A 16,023-nucleotide genomic window follows, 5' to 3' on the forward strand; every position below is an offset into this window, starting at 1 on the left:
TGGACATTGGATCAATATGTTAGTCAAAAAATAATATAAAATGTTGTCCAAAATATAAAGTTGAAAAATATTGGCATGAAACAATCAAAAATTATAAATACAATGGAGACGTATCAGTATCCCCAAGCCTATGTTAGTCAAAAAATAATATAAAATGTTGTCAAAAATATAAAGTTGTAAAATATTGGCATGAAACAATCAAAAGTTATAAATACAATGGAGACGTATCAGTATCCCCAAGCCTAATTCTTGCTCGTATTCAAGTAGGTAAATGATAAAAAGATGAAAAGATAACTTTTTTTTTTGACAGATGACTATTGCTCGGCAGATATGTTGGCGTTTGCAAAGCAGAGGATTGCCCAATCTGTATACTGATGCCGCCCAAGAGGGATCCTGATGATTCTGCACTAATACACAGAAGCACTGTAGCAGTTGATTTGGGCCCTTAGACTTTGATTGAATGGTGGATTTGTCCTTAACGCATTTCTGCGTCGTAGTGGCACTTGCAGGACGACGGGAAAGTAGCAGGAAAAAGTGGTATACTTCGTTTCAAGAAACACAGATGTAGTATTTACAAGATAGAATAAAGCTCAATTCAAGGAGTTGCACTATATTTATCTTTGCTGTTCGTGGACAATTTTACAATTTTCATCAGCAAGACCACACAAACCATTGTTGACTCTGCCGCTGCAAAGAGAAACAAAACGATTCTATAACTACATATGAAAAACCACTCACTGACTCAGCAAGCCTCGGTTTCTCGAGAAGGCTCTTTGAAGCAATCAACATTGCATAGGCCCATTGATCTAATCATCTCGCCAAGCCTGCCAAAGATTCCCAAAGGTCAATGCAAAAAAATGTGAATCATACAGTATAAAATTTGATTTGACCTCAAAAAATGATTGTTACATAGTCTATGCTGATCGAGTACTCTGCATGATGGTGCAAGAGAGGAGGCTGAGGGAGGACCAACCTGTCAATGCTTTTCCTTGGTTTGTCTGTCTGTTCATTTTCATCTCTTGTCCTGTCAAATGTATCGACACTTCTCCTTGATCTCTCCTTATGTGTGATGGACCTTGTCTTTTCCCTGACGTCTGTACTTCGATGGTGTTTATCTACACGTTCAGTGCTCAGCCTAGGAGGCTGCTCATGCCTTGAGCTCTTCCTCGATGGCTCTAACCTCTGCGAGGTCATCAAATGCGCCTCAGAAAGAGCGACGCTATCTGAAGGTTTTTCATTTCCAGCTAGCAACTTCTCACTCTCAGGTGCTGCTTCTTTTCCAGCAGGCAACTTCTCTACAGCCGACAGAAACTTCTTCAGATGCCTTATGTACACTGGGAAGGTCTCCAAGTTACAGTGATCGCCTCCCTCGATCCACAGAGGCTCATACTTCTGTTGGCTCAGCTCCCATATCCGCTTTCCATGGGAAAAATCAACAACATCGTCACTTGTACCCTGAGAAGAAAGGGAAACAGGCCACCAGGTTTATCTGAAGCTATGCACGGATTACACAAGGAGCATATCAGATATCACTACAACGTGTGGATGTATTTAATTCCAAACTTACATGAATCACCAGAACAGGGCATTTAACATGGGGAATTTTCTCGATGTTCTGTAACAAAGCAAATGTCTGTTAGTGTAGACAAAGCATGTGAGGTCTTTCAGTATTTCTCTTGATAGTTCAGCTAGTGAAGCAAACCTTATATATGTCAAACCAGTATGTTTTCTTCACAGAATACATGACACGCAGGCCAGAAAGTATGGGACTATGCAGAACAACTGCTCTTATGTGATGCAAGTGAGCAGCTAAATCAACAGTGGGGCCACTACCGACAGATTGACCATAAAGAACAATGTCTTCTTCCCTAGTCCCATAAACCTCCACAAGGCATTTATATGCAGACTCTATGTCAGCAAATGTATTAGCTTCACTTGCCTGAAAATGGAAGGCGCAGAAAGATTGTCGCAACAGAGTTTATTTTTCTAACCATGAGATAAACACATGGGATGGAACAATCTTCCATAAAAACAAATGGAATTAGCCAAATGCAAAAAAGGATCCCTTAACAGAAGCACTCACGTGGGAATCAGATTTGTGGCCTCTCCCATGACAAGAATATTAAGCTATTAAATGATTTCCACCTGCCTAAAACCTTTTTTAACTACTCTAGTATAAGCATGTATTGCTCCTCTAGCGACATGATAGAGCATTAGTTTCAAGAAAGAGCAGAAAGTATTATTAACCTTGCCTGATGACCGTCCATAACCAGAATAATCATACCTGCGAAAATTGAGCAAATTATTATCAAGGCACCAAAATGAGGTGTTGATACATCAATGATCAATGTTACCATTAAAAGTTGTAAAATGGAGAATAATACAAGGCTTGCTAAGGCATCAAGGAGAACGTAGGCTTGTAGCATTGGAGCATTATTTAAGTAGCTTACCTAGAATGACTAAATCTTCACAGAGGTGAAGTTGTATATGGCATGCAACGATAAAGCCATTTACACAATGGGCACCCAATTCACTGGTCAACATGTCAGGCTAACATAAAAGGCAGAGTAACAGTCTTTGAACATCTGTTCAAATTTTACGCAGCCAGCTTTAGTCTGTTATAAGCTGCAAACCTCTGACCGATGAAAATTTACTGCAAAAGGGTCGGTTTTTGTACTAATTAATCCAACCAAAATCTTGAATGCATCATGCAGACTGCACATCACCCCTATTGGACTATTCATCCTACATTAGGCATTCATCCATTATTATAAATTAAGAGGATATGCAACTTAGATAGGTGAAATACTTGTGTTAAGGGTGAAATCAGGAAAACTGCAACTGAAGGCATTTTAAGTCAGTATCACGTATAATTTCAGCTCAGATGGCATCAGAATAAACACTGTGGGTGGGAAGATTGTCCAAACCAATTTCAATTTGGTGAAGAGCCAGATTGCACATTTGCTAGAAACCGAAATTGTTGGCTTTCCATCAATTTTCGTATTTTGATGTAATCGTGTGCCCTAATTCGGGAGTAACAATAACTGGGCACACTGACCTTATATGTTGGCTCAGTATTTTGCTTTTAATTGTAGTTACACTAGAAGATAACTGCGCATTGCAGTGGGATTTTAGCACAAAATGAAAAGGCAGAGGTTTACCGAAAAAGGCTTGCGCCCCGCTATATTAATATAGCAACCACCCGATACAGCCAGAAGTTCGATGCTGGGGCAAACAGCACAATCATGCCCAAAAGAAAAACAAGAGAAAAGCAAGAGAAAGAAATGCCGGCAGCACCGGATGAACGAAAGCTGAAGCATCCCGCAACCGCTGCGCCCACCAGAAACATCCACCACGCTCCAATGCCATCGAGTCGCCGCGAACCAAGCAACACCTTCAGGAAGGACTGCGACGACGACGACGCTGCTGCCCGGACGAATCCTAGGATTTCTCCCGGTACACGGAGGGAAGCGGGCGAGAGGTACTCCCGACACCCTTCAAGAAGGTTGATGGCGCCCGCAGGCGTCACCGCGTCGGTGCCGGGCGGACCCGAGAGGGATTTCGCCCTACCCCTCATACCCACAACCCAGGACCAACCGGCGGCTCCACCACGCCAACCGCCCACCAACCAGCGCCACCACAGTCACGAGGACACCACCGTCGTCTCTCCACCGCAGACACTGCGAGGCCGGCCGAACCAAACGAGACCACCGCCGATAGGGACCAGGAGCACCACAGCCACGTGGGAGGGGACAACCTCCACGGCACAAGCCGTAGCAGACCGGACACAGGCGCGGGAGCACGCCGGACCCCCTGCCCAGCCGGGCCCAGATCGGGCCCGTTAAGCTCCTGCTGCCGCGCTCCAGTCGACGCAGCGCAGAGCCGCCGGTCCCAACGACCGCATCCCACCAGCCCAGCCGGAGGAGACCCGCCGGAGGCCAGACCAACCCGCCCTAACCCAGATCGGGCCCAAAAGGGCCCAGATCTGGGCTGCAGGGCTCCGCCGGCCAACCCCCGTCGCCAGCCGCCACCGCTGCCGAATCTGCGCCCGATCTACACCGGGGCACCGCCCACCAAGGCGCACCGTCGCCGGAAACCGCCGCCCGAGCCGGGGAACCGTGAGGGGGAGAGGAAGAGGGCCGCCACCACCGGCCTCGCCATGGCGCCGCGCGGGCAACGCCCGGCCACGCCAGCTGGCGACAGCGGCGGGAGGAGGGGTGGGAGGAGGGGGCTGGGCGGCGAGGGGAGGGAGGGCCGCCCCGGTCGCCCCGCTCGGGGGGGCGGCGCGGGGGATTAGGGGGGGGGAGGAAGAAGGAAGCCAAAGGCAGAGGTTTTACTAATTCCTTGGATGAGACAGCCGCGTAGGAGCACACGGAGAAATAAGCAATAAATGGCTAGCCGGTATTAGCTTTATAAGAAACTAGTATTATAGCCCGCGCTTCGCCCCAGTTCTTTTGGATATTGACAACGAAAATCCTATTCCTACGTGCAAGTTACTAAAAGAACTCTATGTACTAGTTCATTTGGATCATAACCACCCCCCATGATTTTAGCTAACCGTTTCCAGATTTGACTAGTATGTAAACTTTTTTATAAAACCCGTATGTATGAATAGCATTGCTCTATTGACAATATGCTTATACTAGCAACACTAATAAATGTATAATTAGTCTTTACGGTCTGTTATGGCGCCGTAAACAAAATATGTCTTTTCAGATATGAAGTTTTATTCCTACATAATAATGGTATAATACACGCCCCTTCGTAAAACTAAATAAATTAAGATTGAGATGTCTTTTCATGATAAAACACAAACCCAATATTATAACTCCATCGATTTTGTGTATAATCAAAGCCCATCTTGAGTTTCTAATGTCTAAGGATTGCGCGGCTGCGAGGCGGGTGGCGGCGCGTCCGTCTTGGATCTGGCACTGGGATCCGGGTGGGCGGCGCGGGTGGGGCAGCGGCATGGCGTGGCTGTTGCTCCGGCGGCGCGCGGGGGTCCGGCACATGGTGGTGGCTGTTAAGAGTTATATTAGTGATGTCTTTTGACCTTTTACATTCTAGTCTCTTGGCATCCTCTTGTAGCCTTTTGGCATCCTCATGTATGTGTATATATGCTGGCTTTGGCCTCTCAGTAATACATGTTGCATATTCCTAACATGGTATCAGAGCCTTAGGTTTTTTCTTTCCGCACGCCGCAACTCGTGCTCGATCCTCTCTTCGCGCCGCCGTCGTCTCTTTGCCGGTCGTCTCTTTGCACGTCTCACCTCTGCGCTCTGGCCTGACACGCTCCAATCCTGCGTGCCGCACGGCTCCCAATTCGATCTTCCGCCCACTAGTCAACCTCCGTTGACTGATTTGCTAGAGAATTCTGCACTCTACACACACCCGTTCCTGATTACAAGTCCCGTGGGCTCAAGTCAAGACTCCATGTGCTCATCGATCACACCGTGAAGTCTGCCGCTACTGCTCACGCCGCCGGCTGCCGGTATTCGCAGCATCTCGCCCAATACCGCCGGATTCTGCCACTCCCGCTGGTCAACGCCCGCTGCTCGATCCGCCAGTTGCTCCTTCCCGATTGCTGCTCTGCCTGGTCGGCTGCTTTTCTCCGGCGACGGCCGGCTTTTCTCCGGCGTCGGCTCGTTTGCGGTCGGACAGCTTCGACCTTCGCTCCATCTCCTCCTCGTCCGAGCAATACATCAGTACAAGGGCTGGCCCTCTCCCAGCTGCGGTCCATCGCTCGTCTCGCGCCCGGGGCTGCAGGACCGAGCTCGTCTCGCGCCTGGCAGCAGGCCCGAGCTTGTCTCGCGCCCGGCGGCAGGATCGAGCTCGTCTCACGCTCAGGGCTGCAGGACAGGACAATGGAGGCCAGCTTTGGCTGGCCTATTGGGTTTCGGCGTTGGGGACCATCCAGGGGTGCGAAAGGCGGGGCCTTTCCGCTCGTCTCTTCGGTTGGGGTAGCGACGGGTCTCGGGTCAGGTGGTGCCTAGGTCTTGGATGCCGGGGTGGCGGCCCTGGTGGTGGTAGCGCGGTGCTTTTGGGCAGAGCCCACGACTTGGTGCTGCCCAGTGGCCATGGCCGTGCGGGCGGGCGGCGTAGCAGCCGGGGTGTGGCGTTCGGTGGCGGTGAGTATTGGTCGGGGTGAAAACCTGTTCTTTCTTCGGACAGACCGGCGGCGGGAAGCTCGTTCCCTTGAAGGCGTCGTCACGGCTCTCATCGCTCATCGTGTTGCTCCAGGGGAAACTCTGATCCTCGGATCAGGCGGTGGCGGCGCTCCCGTGTCGTATCCTTCCTGAAGGCGCCACCTTGGAGCCCACGGATCGTCGTATGCGGCTTCATCTCTTTGTAGATAGGGGTGGTGTTGTTGCGCTCAGCGCTTGTGGATCATGCTTGGGTGTGTGTGTTTGTTGTGGTGGCGTGCATTTGTATCGGGATGTTGGTGATCATTGCTTATATAAAGCGGGGCGGAAGCCTTTTTGGGTAAATATCTTGACTTAGCTTGATCTAGTAATACGAACCCAAAATATTATAGTTCCATCAATTTGTGTGATTATTAACTTGTAGATTACTAATGCATGCCTTCATACCCTGTATTGTGAGAGTATCCAATGCACCCGAGCCTGTGGTGTTCCAGGTGTACCCAGTCTCAGTGCACTCATCCAGAAGTCATAAAACATTATGTGGAAAAAGAAACAACGTGTGGGCACAATATACACCGACCATGCTATAGAGTTTCGATTCAAAACTTAAAACACAACTCAAGAACTCTAAAAGGATAAATCTCTTAGTGAATAGTTGCTACTCTGAATTGGGGTGTGAATTGGCCCATTATCTCAATTGATAGTGTATTTGTCATCTTTGTTTTTTTCTTTTCAGATGATCTTTGTTTCACAAGTTATGTTTCAAATTTGGATTTAGTACAATATTATGTTGTCACTGTGTCTATGCACTCTATTTTTTTGTTGAGCTCTTTTGAAGTTCTAAAGATGGTTGCACCAGAAGCTCTGGTGCACTGAATACGTTCTCACCATAGTATTAGCCCACGGTTTTTTAGATGACTCATGTTGTTTTAATTTGTTATCAGATGCAGGCTGCTCATGGTGAAGACTAATAGCCTTAAACTGAGTTTGTTATGTGTGTTGAACCCGCCGACACTCCTGCCATGTCCCAATCCAACACAAGAACAGAGTTATACCATGTATCTTTCGGAAAAGATAAACTGAATGAGTTAAAAAAGGAAGTGTTAGAAGCTTCAGGCCAAAGGGTGTCAGGTGCAGAGTGTAGTTCAGTTATCTATTCTGAAGATTCAGTTATCATGCGGCTGGGACGCTTCAGAGTTAGGAAGATCGGACGGCTCGCACCGCTCGCCTGTCACTGTACCGTTCCACCTGGTTGCTTGTTACTGTTTCCCGTTTAGCTAGTGTCATGGCTATATAAGAGCCTGCGCAGAGCGCGTGTAAGCATGAAACCATTATGAGACTTATATCTCTAAACAATGTATACCTAAACATTCCTCCGAGAGGTATATTCTATAGCATATTCAATATCCTCAGTTCAAGATCGAAACCCTAGCGCGTGTTCATCCCCAAAATTCCCCAGATCCACTCGTCTGGTCGTGACAATTGGTATCATGAGCCATACGTTCTCTCGGCGGCGTGATCGCAAGGCGCAGTGCTGAAATTTTTTCCCTCCCATTCCCACCCTGATTTAGAGGCGTTGGTGTCGTTCGGCAGCGGTGAAGGCGGCGCAGGCGGTGGAGCAAATTCGTCGGCAGCTCGGATGGCAGACTGGTTGCCAGAACACACTGTTCTTGTGGTGAAATTCCAGGTACGTGCCCGGGTGGTGCTGATTTGGAGGCGGATTTCTGTGGCGGCAGCAGGATCCTTTTTTTTTTTTGACGCGTCAACGGCGGGCTTACGCCGGCCTGAACCTTATATTACGGAAACATAACAAAGTACAGGGGCAGATCAGAGTTACAGGAGGTTTGGGTGGGAGATTAAAAGAAGAAAAGAAGTAAAGAAGTAAATTACACGAGGTCTATAATCTCGCAGCTAAATGAAACAACATAGTTCCCCAATCTCTCAGCAGGGATTGTTTATCAGCATTTTTGCATCGGTGGGACCAGAGCATCAGATCGTCAGCAGCTGTTTGAGCAATGTGGTGAACACCAAGAGTTTCATTTTTGAACACTTTTGCGTTGCATCGCTTCCAGGTATTCCATAGGAGAGCAATGATCACGGTGGAGCGAACCTTATTGGAAAGAGCCCCAAACCAAACCTCGCCCAGACTTTCCGGCCTTCGTTCGAAGAGACTGTCACGGCCGTCCCAAAGAGGCAGCAGATCGTTGCAGCAGAGAAGGAGGTGAGCGATGCTCTCGGTTGCTCCGCAGAAAGGGCAAGCATCCAAAGAAGCAATAGATCTCCGAAGTCTCCGTTCATTGGTGTAGGCGCGGTCTTTGTTAGCAAGCCAAATAAAAATCTAACATTTGTTTGGTGCAAAGTTCTTCCATATAGCCCTAGCCAGAGGGTCGACCGGGCTGTCCAGCCAGATTGCCTTGTAAGCCAATTTAGTTGTCAGCGGCTTTTCCCCCTGCCTGCAAATTCTGAGGTCTGCAACCTGCGAATTCAAGTTAATCGTGGCCATGATAGCACGCAGAGCAAACAGTTCGAGTTTCGCCACATGGGATAATCTAGGTGCCAGATCAAGGTTCAACTCCGGGGAAGCTAGAGCCCTAACCACAGAAACATACTGTCTATTGGAGTGAGAATATATCGCCGGGAATTGGCCAGCCAAGGTAACTTGGTGGGAGGGAAGCCAAAGGTCGTGCCAAAAGGAGGTGGTAGTGCCATTGCCGATCCTGACAGTGGTGATAGAGCGGAAGAAGTCAAGGCCCTTGAGAATGTCGCGCCAAACCGGAGTGGCAGAATTATTGCATGGACTGAGATCACGAGACGTGGACCATCCGTACTTGTTGACTAGGTAAGTAGGAGCCAATGGGTGTCCGTGATCATGAAGGTTAGAGAGATGTTTAAGGAGGAGGCACACGTTCATGTGCCTCAGAGAAGAGAATCCTAGACCCCCGTTAGAGAATGGAGCGCACAGGAGGTCCCAAGCCACTTTACATTGCCTGCCAGTGATAGAATCCTGCCCAGACCAGAAAAACGCGCGGCATCGCTTGTCAAGCTCCAGAAGCGTCCCGGATGGCAGCAGAAGCGCGCTCATAGCATAGATAGGCAAGGAACGAAGAGCCGCGCGAACCAGGATTGCCCAACCCGCCAGAGACAGCATGAGACCACGCCAGCCAGCGAGTCGACGATCCACCTTATCGATAATAAAGAAAAACGCAGACAGGTTTAATTTGGAGGTCGATAGGGGGAGACCAAGATATGATTGGGGGAGGAAGACAGCAGGATCTAGTAAGTGGTTCTGGTTGCTGCCTTGTTGCGGTAGTAAAATTCCTCTCCACTGAATTAGATCATGGGGCAATCGAAGCAGAGTATCGACGACGCAGAGCTCGCTGAATTGCTTCATCTCAAAGAAGATGTGCTGGCAAATCGTGAGGAGACCACAGGTTTGCGTGATGAAGTTGATTTGCTGAGGAAGGAAGTTCAGATCTCAAACTCCAAGTATGAAGAAATGAATACAGTCTTGTCCACAGTGCAGACAGCAGTTTTTTCTCAGTGAGCAACTATCTATCATTACAGATGTGCTCAAGACACTTGGCACTCAAGGGGTTTCAGGCTCAGCTCAGCAAATTCCAAGACCCACGGATCAACCAGTTACCAGAGTGGAACAGCCTGTTGCAAACCAACAATCGTCAGAACAACTAAAGGAGGAAACAGATCCAGCTACAAGACCACTAACTGAAGAATTGAGGAAGCGTCTTTTGTTGGAACAAGAGAAAACTAGACAGTTTACTCTCCTCAATGCTGCAAGACTGCCACCTATTCAGGTGGGACAGAAATCAGGCCTCCTGGTTTTAACAGGACTAATCCTCAGGAGATTCAGTCTGAAGCTGCAAGTCCTACTGCTCACCAGAAGTAAATGTGATTTGGGATGAGTACTACAAGAATTACTAAAAGGAAATGAGAACACAATTTCTCAAAAACATAACCAAAGGCCCTAGAATGGAATTTCCTAGATTTGATAGGGACAGCCCTGGTGGATGGATCAGACAGTGTGAGAAGTATTTTCAAATGTCTGGTGCACCTAGTGATTATAAAGTGTCACTTGCACAACTTTATTTCGTTGACAGAGCTGATGTATGGTTGAGGAGGTCAGGTCTACTGAAGAAACACCCTACTTGGTCACAATTCTGTGATGAAGTGCTCAAGAGGTTCTCTCCTACAAGCTCCTATGATCTAGCTGATAAATTTAATGCTTTCAAGCAAGGAAATATGTGTATATCTGAATATACAGACCAGTTTGAGTCCTTGATGGCAAAAATGCAAGAAGAAAACCCTTCATTATCTGAACAGTGGTTTATAAAATGCTATGTCAATGGCATGAGATCACATCAAATTTCAGCTCAGACCTTTAAGACCTCCCATATTAACTGAAGCATATTGGCTAGCTGTAGATATGGAGCAGTCTCTTCCTCCAAAGGAATCAAACTTCCAAAGTAGTTTTCAGAAGAATAACTACAACTCTTTCAAAACTCCAGGGTTTGAAACAATGTTGCCTGAACAAAAACTACCTGCAACAGCACAGAAGGCAAGAGAGCCTCGAAAGTGTTGGAATGTGGTGATAACTGGTTTCATGGGCACAACTGCAAACAAGCCCCTGTTATAAACATGTTAACAGGGGAAGAACCAACAGATCAAGGTGAAGAACAGGACTCTGGGTCAGAAGAGGAACAAGAGAATGCACCTGCCGCACAAGACAAATGCATGAGAATATCTGCTCAAGCAATGGACCCTGATAGTGTTAATACTATTTCTAGCCTGATTCAAGTTGGAGGAAAACAGGCTGTTGCTCTTGTGGATTCTGGAAGTAATTCTACTTTCAGGAACCTCCAATTTGCTCCCAAAACTTCTTGCACCATTTTGAAGGACAAAAGCAGATCAGTAGCAGTAGCTGGTGGGGGCAAGTTATGGTCTGGAGCTTATATCCCAAAACACACATTTTACTGCAGCAAAACAAAAATTTCTTCAAACTTTCAGAATCCTGGAAATTCCTGGTCATGATGTAGTTTTGGGATGTGATTGGTTAGCTAAACATAGCCCTACATCTTTTGATCACATACAAAGATCAATCACTGTTTATAAGGACAGACAACTACCTGTCACTATTCCTGCATGTGACACTCTTGCCAATGCTATTGAGGTGGATGAGAAGGAAATGAACAAACTCATTCTTAAGGGGGCACCTGGTTTTGCATTGTACCTGATAAACAATACAAGGGACAAGCCTAAGAAAAGTATAGATATTTCTGTTGCTGAACCTACAGAAGACAGTACTGCTGCACCTACAATAATCAGCACTGAAGCAGTACCAATACCAGGGCCGTACCCCAGCAATTCGGGGCCCGGAGCGAAGTCACAATTTAGGACTCATGTATAAGAATATCAATTAGGCCATTAAAAATATTTATTATTAATAGTACGAATTTCTCAAAGAACTAAATCATACCAAAAGAAAATTCTCAGAACTTTGAGCTACAAGTCTATCGCATTTATTCTCAACATAAATGTTGTCAACATTACCATCAGCAGTAGCATCTACTATATGAGATGTTGGCAGCCTTTTTTTTTCCTCTTTGCAGTTTAATGTTTCAGTCTTTAATCCCCTGATTTCCTTAGGCTATAATCGCCTGATGAGTACTGTTTCAGAGTTAGGAAGATCGGACGGCTCGCATCGCTCACCTGTCATTGTACCGTTCCACCCAGTTGCTTGTTACTGTTTCCCGTTTAGCTAGTGTCATGGCTATATAAGAGCCTGTGCAGAGCACGTGTAAGCATGGAATCATTCTGAGACTTATCTCTAAACAATGTATACCTAAGCATTCCTCTGAGAGGTATATTCTATAGCATATTCAATATCCTCAGTTCCAGATCGAAACCCTAGCGCGTGTTCATCCCCAAAATTCCCCAGATCCACTCATCCGGTCGTGACAAAGGGTCTTGATGTTCTTGTCGAGCCTTATTGATCACGGTCGTTATAGCCCCGTTGCAACTCACGGACAAGTACCTAGGTTTCTGTAAATAAAATGAATTCTGCGATAGAAATGTAATTTAATATATGTAGGTCATGGCCATTATAGCCACCGGCCACAACACAATTATTTCGTCAACCAAATATAATACCGAGTACTTTCTATAAACGAAAAAAAAAACAGAAACAACAAACTACTCCCTCCACCCCACAATATAAGATCGTTTTTCAAGCTAAAATAGGGAGACATCTTTTATTGTGGGACGGAGGGAGTAGTTTTTTTTCTGATAAATTTCCAAGGCACTACTTTTAGCGTGCACGACCACTCATGCATCAAGTCAGAATCTAACCATTTGCTCCTAAGATGACCCAATCACTGAAGATTCTTGCTCCCTCAACTAATGCAAATCAAGATGAGATAAATGGGCCAAGTGAAGACACGAACACTTACCCCATGATGTTGACGTGGAGGCGAGCGCTGAACTCTATGAAGAGCTCATACATCTTGCCGAGGTCGGCGGCATTGCCGTGCGAGTACAGCACGGTGAGACTCGCCTTAGGACACCCTACATACATGGCAATGATCTCCGTGCCCCGCCGCGTCCGGAGGCGACGTGCCTCCACCCCCTCTCTCCACAGAACCCCCGTCATCAACACCCTCCTAGAAAGCGCTGCAGCGTCACTCCCCGCCGGAGCCACGCCCGGCGGAAGCGGCTCCTCGTCCACCACGCCGTAAGACGGTGGGTCGGGCGGGAAGAAGGCGAACTTAGCGGCCACCGATGACGTCACACCACCCATATTCGCTGACCTCAGACCTGCGGCGGCAGCGGCATTAGGGTTGAACTCTCCGGTCTGGGAAGGTGGAGGCGCCAGAGCAGGCGCGTGGCCGTGGAAGTCGACTTATTTCAGGGGCTTTACAGAAAAAGGTTCGGTGACGGGGCTTCACTGCCTAGGGGCTGTATGGAAGCACTGATTTTACCCAGGGAGTGGGTTGTAACTCATGGAAAGCACGAGTGGGTTTATCGGGGGAGAGGGGTGGTGAAACAGAACCGCTAGCGGAGAATTAGGGGGAGAAATTGCCGGGAGAATTAAAGCAAGGGCGACGCTAGGGGGCTGACAAGGGCTGCAAACCAGTCGAATTTGAATGAGTTGGAGTTCGTTCAACTCAACTCATATTAAAATTTGAACGAACTCAAACTGAGTGAAGCTCAAGATTGAGCTGTCGAAAATGGATTGTGCTCAACTTGTAACGATCTTGAGTCGATCTCGAGTTAGTTTCAAGCTAAATGAGATGATAAAAATTATAAGTCTATGAAGATTATTCCAACTAGATAAGGACACAACACGACACAAATTTATATGGCCACCTCGTCGAGCAGTGCTTGGGAGAGCTCATCTTGATCTCTTCGACGAACTAGCAATAGATGGTGGTCTTCATGGACCAGAAACAAGAAAACAAAGGTGCATATGCTGGAAACTTTTGCCAAAAATAAAACCATATTTAACACGTAATCGACCACGTATCATAATTAGGTCTAAATCTTCTCTGCACTTAACTAAGCTTCCATGTTTGCTCATAAATAAAATGGAAGAAAATCATGGACAACATATATGGTAACAATTTATCTTATTTACATCTAATGGATGGCATGAATTTAACATAACGATATTTTGTCGAGATATCGAGCTAAAATCAAGCGAACCAATATTAGCTCAAGATCGGCTCGTTTCTCAGTCGAGCTACATAAAGTGTTCAAACTCAGCTCATTTCTTTTCGATTCGGTCTTGAATCAAGCCAAAGAAACAAGTCGATCTCGAATGGCTCACGAGTCTCGAGTTTTTCTTGCAGCCCTACGGCCAACTAGCCCAAATTTCGGTCGGGCGCCGCGCGATAGTCCGATTCAGCCATTTTTATACGCTGGATCTGGTCCTACAGCTAAAAAAACTGCATTGTCATTCCCCTGCCTTCTCCACCCTCTTCCTTCTTCCCCGTGCTAACGCCCAGTGCAGCGGCCGGAGTTAGCCACATACACTCCCCACCCCCTCGGATCACCGCTTGCAGCCTCGCCGGCACCACTTGCCATCATACCATCGTCGTGCACTGCAACGGCACAATCACGCACCCGTTGCAGCCTCTCCTTCCCTGGATGCAGCTTTCATTGTACCAAAAAGCCTTGCCAGGAGAAGTTCTTTCGATTGCTAGTTGCAACAAATCAGGACTCCATTGCCGTCGGAGAAGGGTGCGTTGCTCGATCCTATTAAGAGATAAGGAAGAAATGGGCTCAAGTGTGAAGAGGATAAAGGAAAGCGGTGAGCATGTGTAGGCCAGGAAGTTGCATGTGACATGTCTTTGTCCCTTCTATAAGGTGTGATCAAGCAGCCAACATGTGACCGACACGGAGCCTGGCCGGTCGCCCGACACAGATCATTTACCGTAAAATAAATGGTGTCACGTGAAACGTGATAAAAAATAATGCATTGGGATGGGAACCAATTAGGCTATGTCTTAGAATAAAGCATTATAAAAACCAAAGTACTGAAAAACTACATTATTTTACTTTGTTGGTATGAGATATGTAGCTTTTACATACTATTAAAGTATTTTTAGAGTATAATAGATATAGAGAACTTATTTGGTCAGCACTGTACACATCGATGTAAAAATAACCGACAACCCTTGCACACAAAACTGCAGTGCTAGCTAGTCGACCGCATGGATGAAAAAGCTTAGGGCATCTCCAACTGAAAGTGCGACTAATCCTTGGGTGGTTTTGGTAATTCATAACAACATATAGCTCATTGAACTAATATCCATTGTAAGTTAAATATTTTAGAAAGTTCAATGATTGGCATGGCATGGACTAGAGATGTGGACCCCTCAAAATGCTAAGGACACATATTGGCAAAAGCTCAAGACTCTTCATTTATATTTTAGTGATGCAAGATCACCTTGAGTTCATAGGAAAGTCAATACTATTAAAAGGGGGTGAGGTGTTGCTTAATGGTCTACTTGCTCCAAGTGCTTAGTGATATTGCTCCAAAAATCCTCAACCACTTTCTCATTTCCAAATATGTCCAAAACTCAAAGTCAAACTCGGCCCCACCGAACAGATCTATCCGACGCCACCGAGTTCACTTGACCTAGCCACTGCAAGAAACCCTAACTCCTCGGTCACACCGATACGGAATTCGGTCTCACCGAGATGGCCCTACAAACTCTCTGTTGCCTGTTGCAATTATTTCGGTCTCATCAAAATGTGCAATTGGTCCCATCGAGTTTGCTTGACCAACTCTCTGTTTGTTCTTTGCTGAAATCGGTCTCGTCGAGTTCAAGCAATCGACTTCACCGAGATGAGGTTTTGCCCTAACCCTAGCACATCGGTCCCACCGAGTTGTTCCAGTCGGTCCCACCAATATTCCTAACGTTCACATTCTGAAATAAATCGGTCTCACTGAGTTCTTCTATTGGGTCTGACCGAGTTGGGTCAAATGTGTGTAACGGTTGGATTTTGTGTGGAGGCTATATGTACCCCTCCACCCCTTCTACATATGCGAGAGAGCCATCAGAATGTGCCTACACTTCCAGCCTACATTTTTTAGAGAGAACCACCTACTGATGTGTTGAGATCAAGAAATTTCAATCCAACCACTAGAATCTTGATTTCTAGCCTTCCCCAAGTTGCTTTTCACTCAAATCATCTTTCCACCATATCCAAATCTATGTGAGAGAGTTGAGTGTTGGGGAGACTACCATTTGAAGCACAAGAGCAAGAAGTTAATCATCAACACAACATCTATTACCTTTTGAAGAGTGGTGTCTCCTAGATTGGTTAGGTGTCGCTTGGGAGCCTCCGACAAGATTGTGGA

General features: G+C 46.7%; 1 protein-coding gene across 2 annotated transcripts; it reads right to left on the bottom strand.

Annotated features, from left to right (window-relative positions):
- Positions 1 to 522: 522 nt before the first annotated feature.
- LOC123157452 (alpha/beta hydrolase domain-containing protein 17B) lies at positions 523 to 13,172 on the bottom strand. Of its 2 annotated transcripts, XM_044575736.1 has the most exons (6): positions 12,608 to 13,157; positions 2,248 to 2,284; positions 1,703 to 1,939; positions 1,568 to 1,615; positions 974 to 1,455; positions 585 to 824 (listed from the first exon to the last, which is right to left on the bottom strand). In XM_044575736.1, the coding sequence occupies exons 1-6, from the start codon at positions 12,952 to 12,954 to the stop codon at positions 743 to 745; spliced, it is 1,233 nt and encodes a 410-aa protein (XP_044431671.1). In that variant the 5' UTR covers positions 12,955 to 13,157; the 3' UTR covers positions 585 to 742. The 2 variants fall into 2 exon arrangements, with proteins under 2 accessions (XP_044431672.1, XP_044431671.1); XM_044575737.1 differs by lacking the exon at positions 1,703 to 1,939 and having other exon boundaries at positions 523 to 824; positions 12,608 to 13,172.
- Between the last annotated feature and the right edge of the window lie 2,851 nt (positions 13,173 to 16,023).

The sequence above is a fragment of the Triticum aestivum genome, chromosome 7B (genome assembly GCF_018294505.1).
Source record: "Triticum aestivum cultivar Chinese Spring chromosome 7B, IWGSC CS RefSeq v2.1, whole genome shotgun sequence".
In the NCBI taxonomy this organism is placed as follows: Eukaryota; Viridiplantae; Streptophyta; class Magnoliopsida; order Poales; family Poaceae; genus Triticum; species Triticum aestivum.